Here is a 13,819-nt window from a genome sequence, read left to right as displayed (position 1 = left end):
TCAGAGAGCGCAGGACGTCTGCAGAGCAGTGTGACCACAGACCAACACAGCCTCTCGTTGGAGCACAGAAGCATGTTTGTGCGAATTACAGGAATTTTCATTACTGGATAGAGGTGACTTTCATAAACAGCTCAGACACACCATAGCAACCGACAGCTGTGGTTTCGCCACAATGTTCTGGTGAAATTTCTCTGGACGTTGTGGACAATCCGTAACAAAAAGAAAAAAAAAGCTCTATTGATTCAAATTTCTTCATCACATTCAAATAATTCCCTCCAGAGGACCCTAATTAAGGAGGAGTGGGTCTCTTAAAGCAGTGCAGGCAGTGTTTTAGTAGAATAACTGATGCTTCTTTACATTATGTATGCAGCGAAGTGCTGATGTTCTGGTTCTGTTGGCCGGGGCTGATCAATATGCAGATGAAACACGGCTCACAATGCTTGCCGCATGCCGGAGTTGACTGGGGGGGGGGCTGGGGGGGGGGGGGGGGCTGGTGTCAGCAGTTCAAGGGTCCTTGAGGACCCACGGCTGTAGAGGAAAGACTCTGCCAGTGAGATAAATGAGGCTCCGCTCTACGAGGAACTCCAGTCCCCTGGCCCAGGGACACAGACCAGCCTCGTTTGGCAAAACAAACCACAACTCCCATGATGCAGCGCTCCTAAATACTGCTGACGCTTCCTGCGTCGTTGGCAGTTTGTGATTTGGCTAAGATCCGGCTTCAGACGCGCACTGTCTGACACTTGCATGCACACGCACACAAGCACCCTCTTGCCCGTAAACGCAACGCACGTTTGGGATCAGACACACTTCCACGCGCCCCGCCTCAGCCAAGCCACAGGCCCGACAGCCCCGCCAGGCCCGTGTGATGTGGAGAGAGGCAGGGAGGCCTTCAGGGAGCGCAGCGAGGTCAGGAGCTGGGTGGAGAGGGTGACACAGAGCTGGGACGGAGCCCCAGTCTCCTGACCTGTGAGGCGTGTGTGTGTATGGGGGGGAAGGGGGTAGGGCTAGGGGCTCATTTTAAACAGGGCTGTTTGTCTTGGTCAGGGCCCATGGTGACAGCAGCACCGCTGGTGATTTGTCTTAGATAGCGGCGTCGGGGTGGAGGGGGGGGGGGGGGGGGGGTTGGGGGACCCCCGCCCCCTGTGGCCCCGGGGCCGGGCCCTGAGCAGGATGTCCAGCTATCAGAGGGCAGGGTGGAGTGGGTCTTTATCGAGCCCCCCCTTCTCCCCGAGTTGTTTTCCCTCCATCTTTTTTTCTCTCTCTCTCTCTCGACCTCTGTGCGTGTGTGTGTGTCTCCCTCTGTCTGTCTCTTTCGCCTTGTCCCTTTGCCCCCCAAAAAACCGCAGGAGCGCTGTGTGCCTGCCAGGAAAAAGAAGGGACCACGCCTCTTTTTCTCTCTCTTTGTTTCCTCTCTCTCTCTCTCTCTCTCTCTCTCTCTCTCTCTCTCTCTCTCTCTCTCTTTGTTTCTCTCTCTCTCTCTCTCTCTCTCTCTCCCTCTCCCTCTCTGCTCTACCTGAATAAATACGGGCTGAGCTGGTCTCTTATTAAAGACAGCTGCCGCAATACTGGTCCAGGCTGCATGTTCAGACAACAGGGGCCTCTGAAAGTGTCCATTCAGCTTTCACCCCCCCCACCCCCATCCTCTCCAGCTCCACTCTATAGATCCCTAAAGCCCCTCTTCCCCTGGTGTGTGGACGTGTGTGTGATTCACCACAGAGTTCAGGCGACCCACACTGTCAGGGTTTCAAGAAGGTGAGAAGGCAGGCCTCGTGTTTGTGTGTGTGTGTTTTACAGTTTACCTGTTGCTTGGAGACCTGTTGTACCCATACAGTTTGATGTATGGATGTATGCAGAAGAGCTCCAGGTGTGTGTTGAAGTGCAGGTAGGTGTGTTGCGATGCATCCCAGTCATCCTGGATGAGGCCCAGTTGTCCTGAATGAGGCCCAGTCATCCTGGATGAGGCCCAGTCATCCTGGATGAGGCCCAGTCGTCCTGGATGAGGCCCAGTCGTCCTGGATGAGGCCCAGTCGTCCTGGATGAGGCCCAGTCGTCCTGGATGAGGCCCAGTCGTCCTGAATGAGGCCCAGTCGTCCTGGATGAGGCCCAGTCGTCCTGGATGAGGCCCAGTCGTCCTGGATGAGGCCCAGTCGTCCTGGATGAGGCCCAGTCGTCCTGGATGAGGCCCAGTCGTCCTGGATGAGGCCCAGTCGTCCTGGATGAGGCCCAGTCGTCCTGGATGAGGCCCAGTCAGGTTTAGGTGTATTTGGTTTGAGAGCTTGTGGTCTGCTTCATCCAGGGGGATTGGTTCAGCTGAGCTTGGTGTGGGCCTGTAACTGTAACACTTAGTACCACACACACACACAGACACACACACCCAGGGCAGTCTGATGTCTAGAGAAGGATAGAATGTGAGTGGGAGTTGGACATTTGAATACTCTACTCTGGGCTGTAACAGATGTTACTGTTTGGGTCCTGTTTGTTAGGAAGATTGTTTACATGTACATGAATTATAATTTGGATACGTGTGTGTATGTTTCTGAGAGATCGTTTTGCAGTGTGTGCTTACACACGAGGATGTGATGCGTTCTGGGGTTGTTCAAAAGTTCTGCAGGCGATGACAAACCAACCTACTCTGTTACGAGAAGAAAGGGGGAGGAAGAAAGAAGGGACAAGGATTGTGTGTGTGTGTGTGTGTGTGTGTGTGCAGTGCATCATTTAAAAAAAATCTACTGAAACCTCAAGTGCTGACAATGAAAGCTAGAGAGGGCGGTTGTTTGTGTTGGCCCAGGGCGCTCTGAAATGAGTCCATCTCTCTGACATGGGTTGCTCAATGCGCTGCGCTAAATGCCAATGTGGATCCTATTTTGAAGTTTAGCTCCACGGCCCATCCCCCTCCTCACCCAGCTTTCTTTAATTGGTGGAAAAAGTGAGGTTTCTGTCGGGAGCTGGTTGTCAAGTGTCTGTCTCTCATCGCCATGGTGATGGGGAGAGCAGCTGAGAGGGGGAGAGGGAGAGGGAGAGAGAGGGGGAGGGGGAGGGGGAGGGGGAGGGGGAGGGGGAGGGTGTTTAGTCTGGAGCTCCTCTCCTGGGAACCCTGAGCTGCACACCAGGAAGTGGTCCTGCCCCCCAGCCCCAGCCCCAGCCCCAGCCCCTTCCCCCAGCCCAGCCCAGCAGAGACCCCCAGGTCACTGGGGGTTGAAGGGTTAAAACTCTGAAGGATGGGGGGGTTGGGCTTGTAGATGGATGGGGAAGTTGGATCATCAAACTACTAGAAGGAGCTGGCTACGTGTGTGTGTGTGTCTTTCCCTGTACAAACAGACCTTTCATCCTCTATCCCTCCAACACACACACACACACACACACACACACACACACACACACACACACACACACACTGGGGCTTGATGTGTTGGATGTGTATGGACTTGAGGCCTGCTTCCCTGTCTGGCTCAGAGCCAGAGATTAATGGCCGTCTGAGTGATGTTCTCCTGCCTGTGTTTCTCGCTCTTCACCCAGCCCCCAGACCTTGACAGGTGTGTGTGGGTGTGTTTGTGTGTGGATAGATGGGAGTGTGTGTTTGTCTGGTATGGTATTTTATCCAAAGTGACGTACAGCACAGGGGGGTTTTGAACCTACGACCTCTTGATCTGCAGTGCTCTGACCACCGAGCTGTACCCAGGCCTGCTCTCTCTCATGCTCTGCCGATGACACACTACCTAACTCTCTCTTTCCTCTTCTCTCTGGCTTTCTGCATCTCCAGCACTCTCACCCACATTCTCTCTCTCTTTCTCTCCCCGGCTCTCTCTCGCCCCTCTCTCGCCCCTCTCCCCCGTCCCTCCACGCATTGAGAAGCGAGTCGGTGGGACTCCTGTCTCTCTCCTCCTGAGGGACTGAGAGAGCGTGTGCCAGGCAGAGGAGGTCCACAGCCAGAGGGGGGGGGGGCTCTAGAGGCTGGGCCTGAGGGGGAGGGGGGGGGGTCTAGAGGCTGGGCCTGAGGGGGGGGGGCTCTAGAGGCTGGGCCTGAGGGGGGAGGGGGGGGCTCTAGAGGCTGGGCCTGAGGGGGGGAGGGGGGGGGTCTAGAGGCTGGGCCTGAGGGGGGGGGGGCTCTAGAGGCTGGGCCTGAGGGGGGAGGGGGGGGCTCTAGAGGCTGGGCCTGAGGGGGGAGGGGGGGGGCTCTAGAGGCTGGGCCTGAAGGGGGGGGTTCTAGAGGCTGGTCCTAAGGGGGGGGTTCTAGAGGCTGGGCCTGAGATGGCTTTTCCATACGGCCCTGGTGCTATGATCCCTGCAGGGGATCTGTCCACATGATCGGCTGGGGCCTGGGAGGTTGTGAGGGGGCTGAAGGGTGTGGGAAGGGTGTGGGGAGGGTGTCGGGGGGTGACGGCAGGGGGGAGGGAAGGAAGAAGGAGGGGAAGGGGGGAGGGGGGGAGAAGAGACGGCCTGGGACTTCAGAGTGATGAGAGGAGATTGGCGTCAGCTGAGTGATGTTACCTCCGAGGGAGAGGCAGACACCCATACACACCACACACGCACAGCACACACACACCGCACACACCGCACACAGCTTTGATGCTAGAGTTCTGGGCTGTGCGATGGAGAAGGAGGTACCTTCTTGTGTGACCTCAGATGAACTCCCTGAAAGCACAGGTCTTTGATCTGCTTTTACCACCATTAGATACCGTCCCAGACACTCTCACTCTCGCTGCGCCAGTTAGAATATTCAGTGGCAACGCCGTCAAATGGCATTTATGAGAGCCGTGGTTTGGCATGACTGCGAGGCTCTTGAACAACAATAGAACTTCCCGACTGTTTCAGTTTTTTCTCCCCTCAGAAGATTCTGAAGACTTTGTGGCCGATGTTTAATTGGAGAGACATATGATTAGGCTTTGGTCTTTTCAATGTGTGTTATTGTGTGAGTCTCTGTCTAAGAGTGTGTGTATGAATGTGTGGGTGTGTAAGAGAGATTGTGTGTATTTAACAGTGTGTGTGTGTGTGTGTGTGTGTGTGCTTACTGAGTGGTGGAGACAGAGTCCCCACAGATCTACACCTCAGTAGATGGGTCCTTTCCCTCCCATAGTAGCCAGTCCTTGGGACTGGCAGAGCGGTCATTTGCATGCTCAGAGCACAGAGGCGACAGGATCTGATGAGAGCTTGGAAGCCAGAGCTTGGCTGCGGGGCCGGGGCCATTTGACTTGCAAACACCAAGTCTGTGTCAGCTTTGCACACTGGGCCTCAGCATCACAGGGCTCAGGGTCAGAGTCCTGGAGGTCCAGCCCAGAGTAGAGACCTGGAGGTCCAGAGTAGAGACCTGGAGGTCCAGAGTAGAGACCTGGAGGTCCAGCCCACAGTAGAGACCTGGAGGTCCAGCCCACAGTAGAGACCTGGAGGTCCAGAGTAGAGACCTGGAGGTCCAGAGTAGAGACCTGGAGGTCCAGCCCACAGTAGAGACCTGGAGGTCCAGAGTAGAGACCTGGAGGTCCAGAGTAGAGACCTGGAGGTCCAGCCCACAGTAGAGACCTGGAGGTCCAGAGTAGAGACCTGGAGGTCCAGAGTAGAGACCTGGAGGTCCAGCCCAGAGTAGAGACCTGGAGGTCCAGAGTAGAGACCTGGAGGTCCAGAGTAGAGACCTGGAGGTCCAGAGTAGAGACCTGGAGGTCCAGAGTAGAGACCTGGAGGTCCAGCCCACAGTAGAGACCTGGAGGTCCAGTGTAGAGACCTGGAGGTCCAGAGTAGAGACCTGGAGGTCCAGTGTAGAGACCTGGAGGTCCAGCCCACAGTAGAGACCTGGAGGTCCAGAGTAGAGACCTGGAGGTCCAGAGTAGAGACCTGGAGGTCCAGCCCACAGTAGAGACCTGGAGGTCCAGAGTAGAGACCTGGAGGTCCAGAGTAGAGACCTGGAGGTCCAGAGTAGAGACCTGGAGGTCCAGAGTAGAGACCTGGAGGTCCAGAGTAGAGACCTGGAGGTCTAGTGTAGAGACCTGGAGGTCCAGAGTAGAGACCTGGAGGTCCAGAGTAGAGACCTGGAGGTCCAGAGTAGAGACCTGGAGGTCCAGTGTAGAGACCTGGAGGTCCAGAGTAGAGACCTGGAGGTCCAGAGTAGAGACCTGGAGGTCCAGAGTAGAGACCTGGAGGTCCAGAGTAGAGACCTGGAGGTCCAGAATAGAGACCTGGAGGTCCAGAGTAGAGACCTGGAGGTCCAGAGTAGAGACCTGGAGGTCCAGAGTAGAGACCTGGAGGTCCAGTGTAGAAACCTGGAGGTCCAGCCCTCCTGATAGAGGGGATCCAGTCCAGTCCAGCACTGCTTAAAGCCTCCTGTGCTATTATGCCCGATCTCTATAAACATGGCATTAACAGACACAGCCTCATTGTTGCTTCTCAAATATTTCCGTGCAAATATTGATCTTCTCTGTTGATGAGTCATGCAGCAGGAATAATTGTCGGGGAGTGCTCAAACTCTGGTAGAAGGCTCTTTCTCTTTGTTGTTAATGACGGTCAGACCCAGAGTAAGGGTGAGGGAGGGATGAAGGGAGGGATGAAGGGAGGGAGATGGGGAGGGGGAGGGAGAAAGGGAGGGCGATGGGGAGGCAGAGGGAAGGAAGAAGGGGTAAGGAGGGAGAGGGGAGTTATGAGACCAGTCTGTGTGTATTCTGGTCTGTCAGTGAGTCTGAGGTTTTAAAGGAGAGGTGTATTTAGTGTTAGTGTTTTTCCTCTGGGGACCCCAGGGCTAGACCCTTTTCTGGTCTACACACTCTCTGTCTCTACACACAGTCTCTCTCTCTCTCTCTCTCTCTCTCTCTCTCTCTCTCAAGGCTGGTAGTCAGGTAGAACTCCCCAGGGGAAGATACTTCTGTCCTCTGTCCAGGTTTATGTGTGTCCTTGGTTACAGACTGTAGGGTTGAGCTCAGTAGAATGAGATGTCTCCTGACAATTCTTTAAGAACACACACACGTGAATATATATATATATATACATACACATACATACACATACACACACACACACACACACATATGTACACACACAAACAATATATGCAGAGTTGTGTAGTAAGTAGAGGTACCAAAACCAAAAATAGCTGGTGCCCACACACATATAGAACAGTGGAAAAGTGTGTGTGTGCCCCTCCTTCCCCCCAGGGTAGAGGGTTGTGTGATGTGCGGGGGGATTAGCTGGCTCACACACCCCTCTTAAGAGCCGGAGAAGGAAAACAAAGTGCTGTCATGTGGGCCTGGCCCGCACAGACTCATCTCAGCCAGCTAACCATGCTAGCTGCTCCACCATGATGCGTGCCTCTTACACCTCCCCCTCTCTCTGTCTTTTTGCCTTTGTTTACCAACCAACCCCCCCCACCCACCCACCCACCCACACAGAGACCCCTTCCCGCTCTCACTACCCCTCCCTCTGTCTCCCTAATTGAAATCCTCCAGCCTCTCCCTGGGGCTCGAGGTGATCTGGTAACTGATACCTGTGTAGCGTAAGAGCTCTCACGGGGCCCTCCTGTTCTCAGGCTTCCATTCCCGAGATGTCCCCCCCCCCCCCCGAAGGAGTCCCCCGGCAGGGCCTGCGGAGCGCGTCTCCCTGGCCCCGCTCTGAGGAGCGTATGTCTCCCTCTATTGTTTACAGACCCATTTGGTTAACGACGACACTGATGTTACCTAATTATCCCCCCCGGCCCTGCTTGGTCTCCCGGGGCGACGGCCCTGGGAGGTAGCTAGCCGGCTGGCAGCGCCCGTTTGCCGGATCGAGTGACCGCTGGCAGCGGATGGCAGGGTGCCCTGCGCTGGCGGGAACACGGGCCCATGGCCTGGTCAGGCAGGCTCTACTGCCCCCAGCAGGCCAGACAGGGGAAGCGCAGGGGAGAGATTCACAAGCGCGTCCAGGAACAATGGCAGGTGACTGTCTGATAGGTGAAAGTAGGGAAGCACTGTTATGGCCTTTATAAACCCACATAAACACCTTTTTTGTTGGTAATCGTACGTCAGTAAATACAGATACAACTTCTGCTAGGAACCTTTTCTCTGACGTCAGCACACCGCTTGCTCGTGAGTTGTCGCGTCACTGCGGATTGGTCCGCGCGTCTCTAAGCGTTCATGTCAAGTGTCGTGCAGTGCTCGTGTTAACACTCTAAAAGGGGGTCCCTCTCAACTAAGTGTTACTGATATCCTTCCTCCTGCTGCTGCTCTGTCTGGGAGCAGCGGAGGGCCACAGACTCGTCAGCGATGATAAGATGCACCCTAACGGACGAGGGCTCTGTGGCCTCCTGAGCGGATGATGTCATGGCATGGAGACCCCTCCCCTCTCGCTCTGCTGCGGGGGGGGGGGGGGGGGATATATCTCACACTCTCGCGTCCTGAAGGAAACTACATCCCATGGAAATGAGCCTGACCTCTGACCCCCGTGCGCTGAAAGGCTGACGTTGACAGATGGAGTATACCTGTGAGAGTGCTCGCTGTTTGGTTTGGCTTAAGGGGGCGCTGCCTCTGGTTTTTGGACAGTTCTGACACACACACACCTTTTCGGAGGAATCACTCAAAATGCGGTTGTGTTTTGTTGTTGCACTTTTGGTGTGAAGACCGAGAAACAAGTGGTCGGTTCTCTAAAACACACACATGTGCTCAAAACCACTTCCATACTCACACACACACACACTGTCAGAAACACACACACACACACACACACAGGGGCCCTGCACAGCAGGCCTGGTGCTGGCAAGGTTGAGGAGGTGGGGGCAGGGCCAGCAGAGCGGTGGGTGTGTGTAACCAGAGACGCCTGAGGAATGCGGGGGGTGTTTTCGGAGGATGGAGCGGGGCGGGGGTGGGCGGAGGGGGCGGGGTGGGTGATTAGGGGGTGACAGCTGAGTACTGACCCCTCCATAATGACAAATCATCCGGCAGGTGTGTGGGTCTATCTCCCACCCCCCCTCCTCCCCCCCACCCCCACCCTACCCCCCCTCCTTCACCCCCACAACATTCTCAGGCCTGGATTCCCAACCGCCACTGGAGCTGGGAGCGCTAAAGGAAGACATCCGGACAGAACGACTGCTGTCCAAGAGCCTCTGGACTGGTGCCCCGCAGCAGGCGCTGTGTGGAGACACCCCCCCACCCCACCCCACCCCTCCCCCAGGCCTCAAAACTAGCCCCCTGTCTCACATCCACTAAGACCTGTCTGTCTGACCCTCCGTCAGAAGGGGAACGAGGATTCCATCCTTGAACCTGTCTCGTAGGTAAGACTGTACTGATTGATGTAGTCTTATTACTAAGCACAGTTGAGGCTCTGTGATCCAGTAGTCCTGTAGCGATGAGACTGACAACCTTCCCCGGAGGCCCTCTTTGATCCTCCGCGTGAACAACTGTCCCTGGATCAGAGAGGCTGCTGGGGGGCCAGACAGGTGCGGAGGTGCAGACTGGTCTGGGGTCAGTGCAGGAGCAGCACTCAGACACAGACATTCACTGAAACGGCAGCTGGCCCCTGCTCTCTCCAGGCCCCGCGCGCTCCAGTGATTCATGGTTTCTGTTGTGGGGAAGCAGTGTCTGTCAGTCACAGACGACCTCATGCGTACACAGGGAGGCCTTTGTACCTGTTCCCCTGGGAGGAGCCTTGCAGGTCGGACCTGGAGCCAGGTGCCAGGGCACAGAGGCACCAGCGCCCTTGTGTGGGTCGCAGCCAAAACAACGCCCTTTTGCTTAGTCACGTGTCTGCCAACGCACAGGAAGTGAGTCACTCTCTGCAGTGTAGGGTGTCTGGATAGTGATCTGGGTAGTGATCTGGGTAGTGATCTGGGTAGTTATCTGGGTAGTGATCTGGGTAGTGATCTGGGTAGTGATCTGGGTCGTGATCTGGGTCGTGATCTGGGTCGTGATCTGGGTCGTGATCTGGGTCGTGATCTGGGCAGTAAGTCTGGGCAGTAAGTCTGGGCAGTAAGTCTGGGCAGTGATCTGGGCAGTGATCTGGGCAGTGATCTGGGCAGTGATCTGGGCCGTGATCTGGGCCGGGATCTGGGTCGGGATCTGGGTCGGGATCTGGGTCGGGATCTGGGTCGTGATTTGGGTCGTGATCTGGGTCGTGATCTGGGTCGTGATCTTCTCCACCAGCTCTACACATGTCTGGCCCGGCCAGCCTCATCTCTGACATCCCTGCTCCAAACCTCCCTGTGTTTCCCCCTTCCGGCCCTGTCGGCCTTTACAGAACAAGAAGCCAGACGACTCTGCCTTTAGCTCTGCCACACCGCTCCCCAACGCAAAGACAAGCTGCTCGTTCTCAGCTGGAAACCACACGGAACCCACCGGAACTTTTGGACACTTATCTTTTCACTTTGAATTAGGGATGAGGCTCCCAGTGGTTTTCCAGACAGCAGGAGCAAGGGCCCTACTGGAAACCCAGGATGGTTATTAGCCTCAACAGGAGATGCTGCCCAGGTATTCAGACTCTCAACCCCAAGTGGAAAAACGTTTGCCGGCCAAAAGCCTCCGAACCGTTTGAGCGGCTCAACCAGCTGCGGATGCTAGCATAAATATTGAAGAGAGGGGGTTCAAAAACAACATTATGATTACTCCATCGTCCGTTTTTCCAGTTAGAGTTCCCCCCCCCCTCCCCCCCCCAGAGTTCTCTCGATTATTTATTTTCGGCGATTCACCCAGCTCAGAGAGACGGTTGGCTGTGGGACCTTGTCTGTACTGAGCCACGCCTCTGTTATCCCCCACGCTGACAAACTCAGTCTCACACAGTCACGGGCATTCAGTGTCATTCAGTTGTCTCCTTCATGTGAAACCAGCCTACCCCCCCCCCCCGCCCCAAGCGACATAATGGACCAGTCCAAAGTGACCCATATTTACCCAATAACAGGAGGCTTTGAAAAGGCCTGTATCGGGTTGCAGTTAATGCTCCAGTGAGGCCCGGAGAGTGAAAGATGTTACCGGCCAAATCGTCTTGGATTTCAGGTCCCTGTGAACAAAGGGCAGGCCAGTCCTCAGAGAGCAGGAGATGGAGAAGGTGGGAGGGGGTGGGAGGTAGAAGTGTAAGCCTAACTTTTTCAGACGCTACACACACAGACACACACAGACAGTGTTGGAACGGTAGCAGCGGCGCGGGATCAAAGCAGCGTGGTGTTGAGTGTCTTGCTGGTGTCACTCAGTCACCACGCTGCGGTCAGTGTCTGGGTCCTCTTTAAACACGTCTTGAGAGGAGTCCGTCTCCTTGTGTGTAGCGTAGGCTTCATGTGACGGGGTGTAACACAACTCTGTGCTGCGTCTCCTGTTCGCTAGTCTGTGCCCTGTCAAGTACAGTCATGCAAACACATTTGTATTCTCTCTACAGTAAAAGCTGAGATAATGGATGGTTAAGAGTGTGTTTGTGCGAGGGAGTGTGTGACCTTTCGGAAGCGCGCGCGTGTGTGTGTGTGGCGGCAGAGCTGGGGGAGGAGATGCACTTATAGGACCAGAGTTAATGGCGCAGAACTGAACTAACCTATGGTGTTAGGGGTGAGCAGAGGCCAGACAGGGTTGGTTTAAGACGCGGAAGAGGATTGGTGATGATGATACCCAAAGGTGATTTTACTCCACAGTGTCTACCTCTCTCTCTCTCTCTCTCTCCCTCCCCCCTCCTCCACCCCCCATTATTCATTCGAGTCCTCCCTCTACGACTCTCTCTCCCTCTCCTTAGGGGCGGGCAGGTATAAAGTTACACAGTGCTCTCAGCTTTCTTGGAAGGAATGACCACATGAGTAGCTTGGGGATTAGATTAGCAGGAAGAGCAGACTTAGCTGGGCTGTAAATAGCCCGCTTTTTCACCGTTAAAAAGGCCCAGTACAATATAATCAATAGACAGCACTCCTCTGATGGAGGGAGTGGAGCAGGAAGCCATCTGAGCCTGCCTCCCTCAAGTGCTCTGTGAAGGACACGTTACAGGAGCTCCGGCCCTAATGAAGTTATTATTAATCACTGGACCTCCTGTTTTGAACTTGTGTGTTGTTTCTCTAGTGGATGATGAGTGGTCTTTATGTGCACAACTTGATAGGTCTCACCGCTTGTCTCTGCTCTTACTGCTCTTACCCAATCTGTCGACATCATGCGCCACAAAAAAATTATTTTTGTATTCTGTGTCCAGCATATTTTGTGTGTTTGTACTGGAAGCCTGCTTATTAATTTACATTTCATTCTTCTTTTTGTCTTGCTTGCTGCAATGCCGCAGCACCTTCTACTACTACTATAAGATAAGCTGCGTTGACAACTTGGACATACAGCTAGAAGAGGCACGCACACATTTGTTTGCGCCAAGAACCACATCATAGAGATTAACATCACGTGGGCTACCTCTCGTATAGCCCCCACTTTTACTCTCTCCCTCTCTCCCCCCCTCTCTCTCTCTCCGCCCCCCCCCTCTCTCTCTCTCTCCCTCTCTCTCCCCTCTCTCTCTGCCCCCCCTCTCTCTCTCTCCCACACACAATCCTCCTCACTCCCCGAGTCTCCCCACAGGTGTTGGGTTACGGCCCAAACCACTCTGTCTCTCTCTCCTCCAAACCTCTCTCTGTCTCTCTCTCCTCCAAACCGGAGGAGAAATCACAGTGGGCTGTCTGTGGGCTCGCTTCCTATTTCACTTTGAAGTTTCCGTGTCTCTCAGGGACATGAGCCACAAAGCCCAACTGGTGTGGGGGCTCCAGACCTCTGCGCAGGGGCTAGGGGGCTTGGAGGGATGGGGGGGGATGGGGATGGGAGGCTTGCTTGCTGTCTCAGTTGCTTTAGATCGTGGTCGGTTGAGGACTTTGTTAGCTTAGCAGTCCGAGACTGTAGAAACCCAGTGAAGTGTGTGTGTGTGTGTGGAGGTTTCTCCTTAGTGTTCACTCTGACAACCCAAGATTGTGTGTGTGTGTGTGTGAAAAAGGAAGGATTAGAGTGGGTGGGGCCATAGGTCACCCCTGGTCTCCTCCTTTCCAAGTGGATGAGCAGCCGTCACCACGGAGACGACAGGCTTGGATGTATCTGACAGCTTGGCTGTTATTCCATCTTTGGCTCCCAGTGAAAATAAACACGGTGCCTCTTGCCTGTGCTTGGGAACCTGAAAGGCGTGCCTTGCCAGGCTACATCTGGAAGCACTTATCAAATAAAAGGCACCTATAATACTATAATAGAGGCTTGATGGAATGGTGCTGAAGCACAAGGTGTTTGTGAACGTGTGGGTGGGTGGACAGATCTTGGGTGTGGAATTAAAGGAAAGCAAACTAATGCTGCAGGAACGCTTCTACAAATTGCATGGCCACCTTTTAGCCAGGAGGAAGTCCAGAACTAGACCGTATACGGTGACAGCTATTGACCAGCCTATGTACTATGTAAGGGGAGATTTAAGTCACTGTGTCTGATGTCACTGTGTCTGATGGATGTAGTGTTTGAAAAGAAAAAATTGAGATTGAAGCACTCCAACACGAATGATCCTTTAACAAAGTGGTGTTTCTCTGGGTCCTGGTAGGTATCTGAACCACGTACGAGCGGCCCTGCCCCCGGACACGGCCGGAGGATACAACTCAGGGCTGGCGTGTCATCGAGCCATCCAGGACGCCTTCAGCGGGATGTTTCCTGCACTGGGCTGACCCCCCCCCTCCATCGGGGCGGAGGGAGCACCTCCACCAGGGGTGGGGGGGGGGGATGAACTGTCTGGGCTGGATTCAGAGCGCCTCCCTGCTCCGACCTGGAGAGAGGGCTGCTATCATGGTGTGACGGCTACCATCAGATTGTACAGATTATCGTTTTGTATTTTTTTTTCTTTTTTTATATATAAAGACAAACCATTAAAACACATTTGTTTGTCTATGCCAGTTATTATTCAAACACAA

The 13,819-nt window shown here is 54.5% G+C and overlaps 1 protein-coding gene across 1 annotated transcript in view; it reads left to right on the top strand.

Moving 5' to 3' along the window:
* The window catches only part of mnat1 (MNAT1 component of CDK activating kinase), a 32,678-nt gene extending 18,894 nt beyond the window's left edge, over positions 1 to 13,784 (top strand). The window contains exon 8 of the mRNA XM_084680839.1: positions 13,456 to 13,784. Within this exon, the coding sequence (XP_084536965.1) occupies positions 13,456 to 13,576 (121 nt within the window). The 3' untranslated portion in view covers positions 13,577 to 13,784. The remainder of the gene's footprint in view (positions 1 to 13,455) is intronic.
* Positions 13,785 to 13,819: the final 35 nt, after the last annotated feature.

This window comes from Hypomesus nipponensis, chromosome 3 (genome assembly GCF_054491055.1).
Source record: "Hypomesus nipponensis isolate SF chromosome 3, ASM5449105v1, whole genome shotgun sequence".
NCBI lineage: Eukaryota > Metazoa > Chordata > Actinopteri > Osmeriformes > Osmeridae > Hypomesus > Hypomesus nipponensis.
The sequence above is the reverse complement of the archived record's forward strand: the minus strand, read 5'-3'. Positions and strand labels throughout refer to the sequence as shown.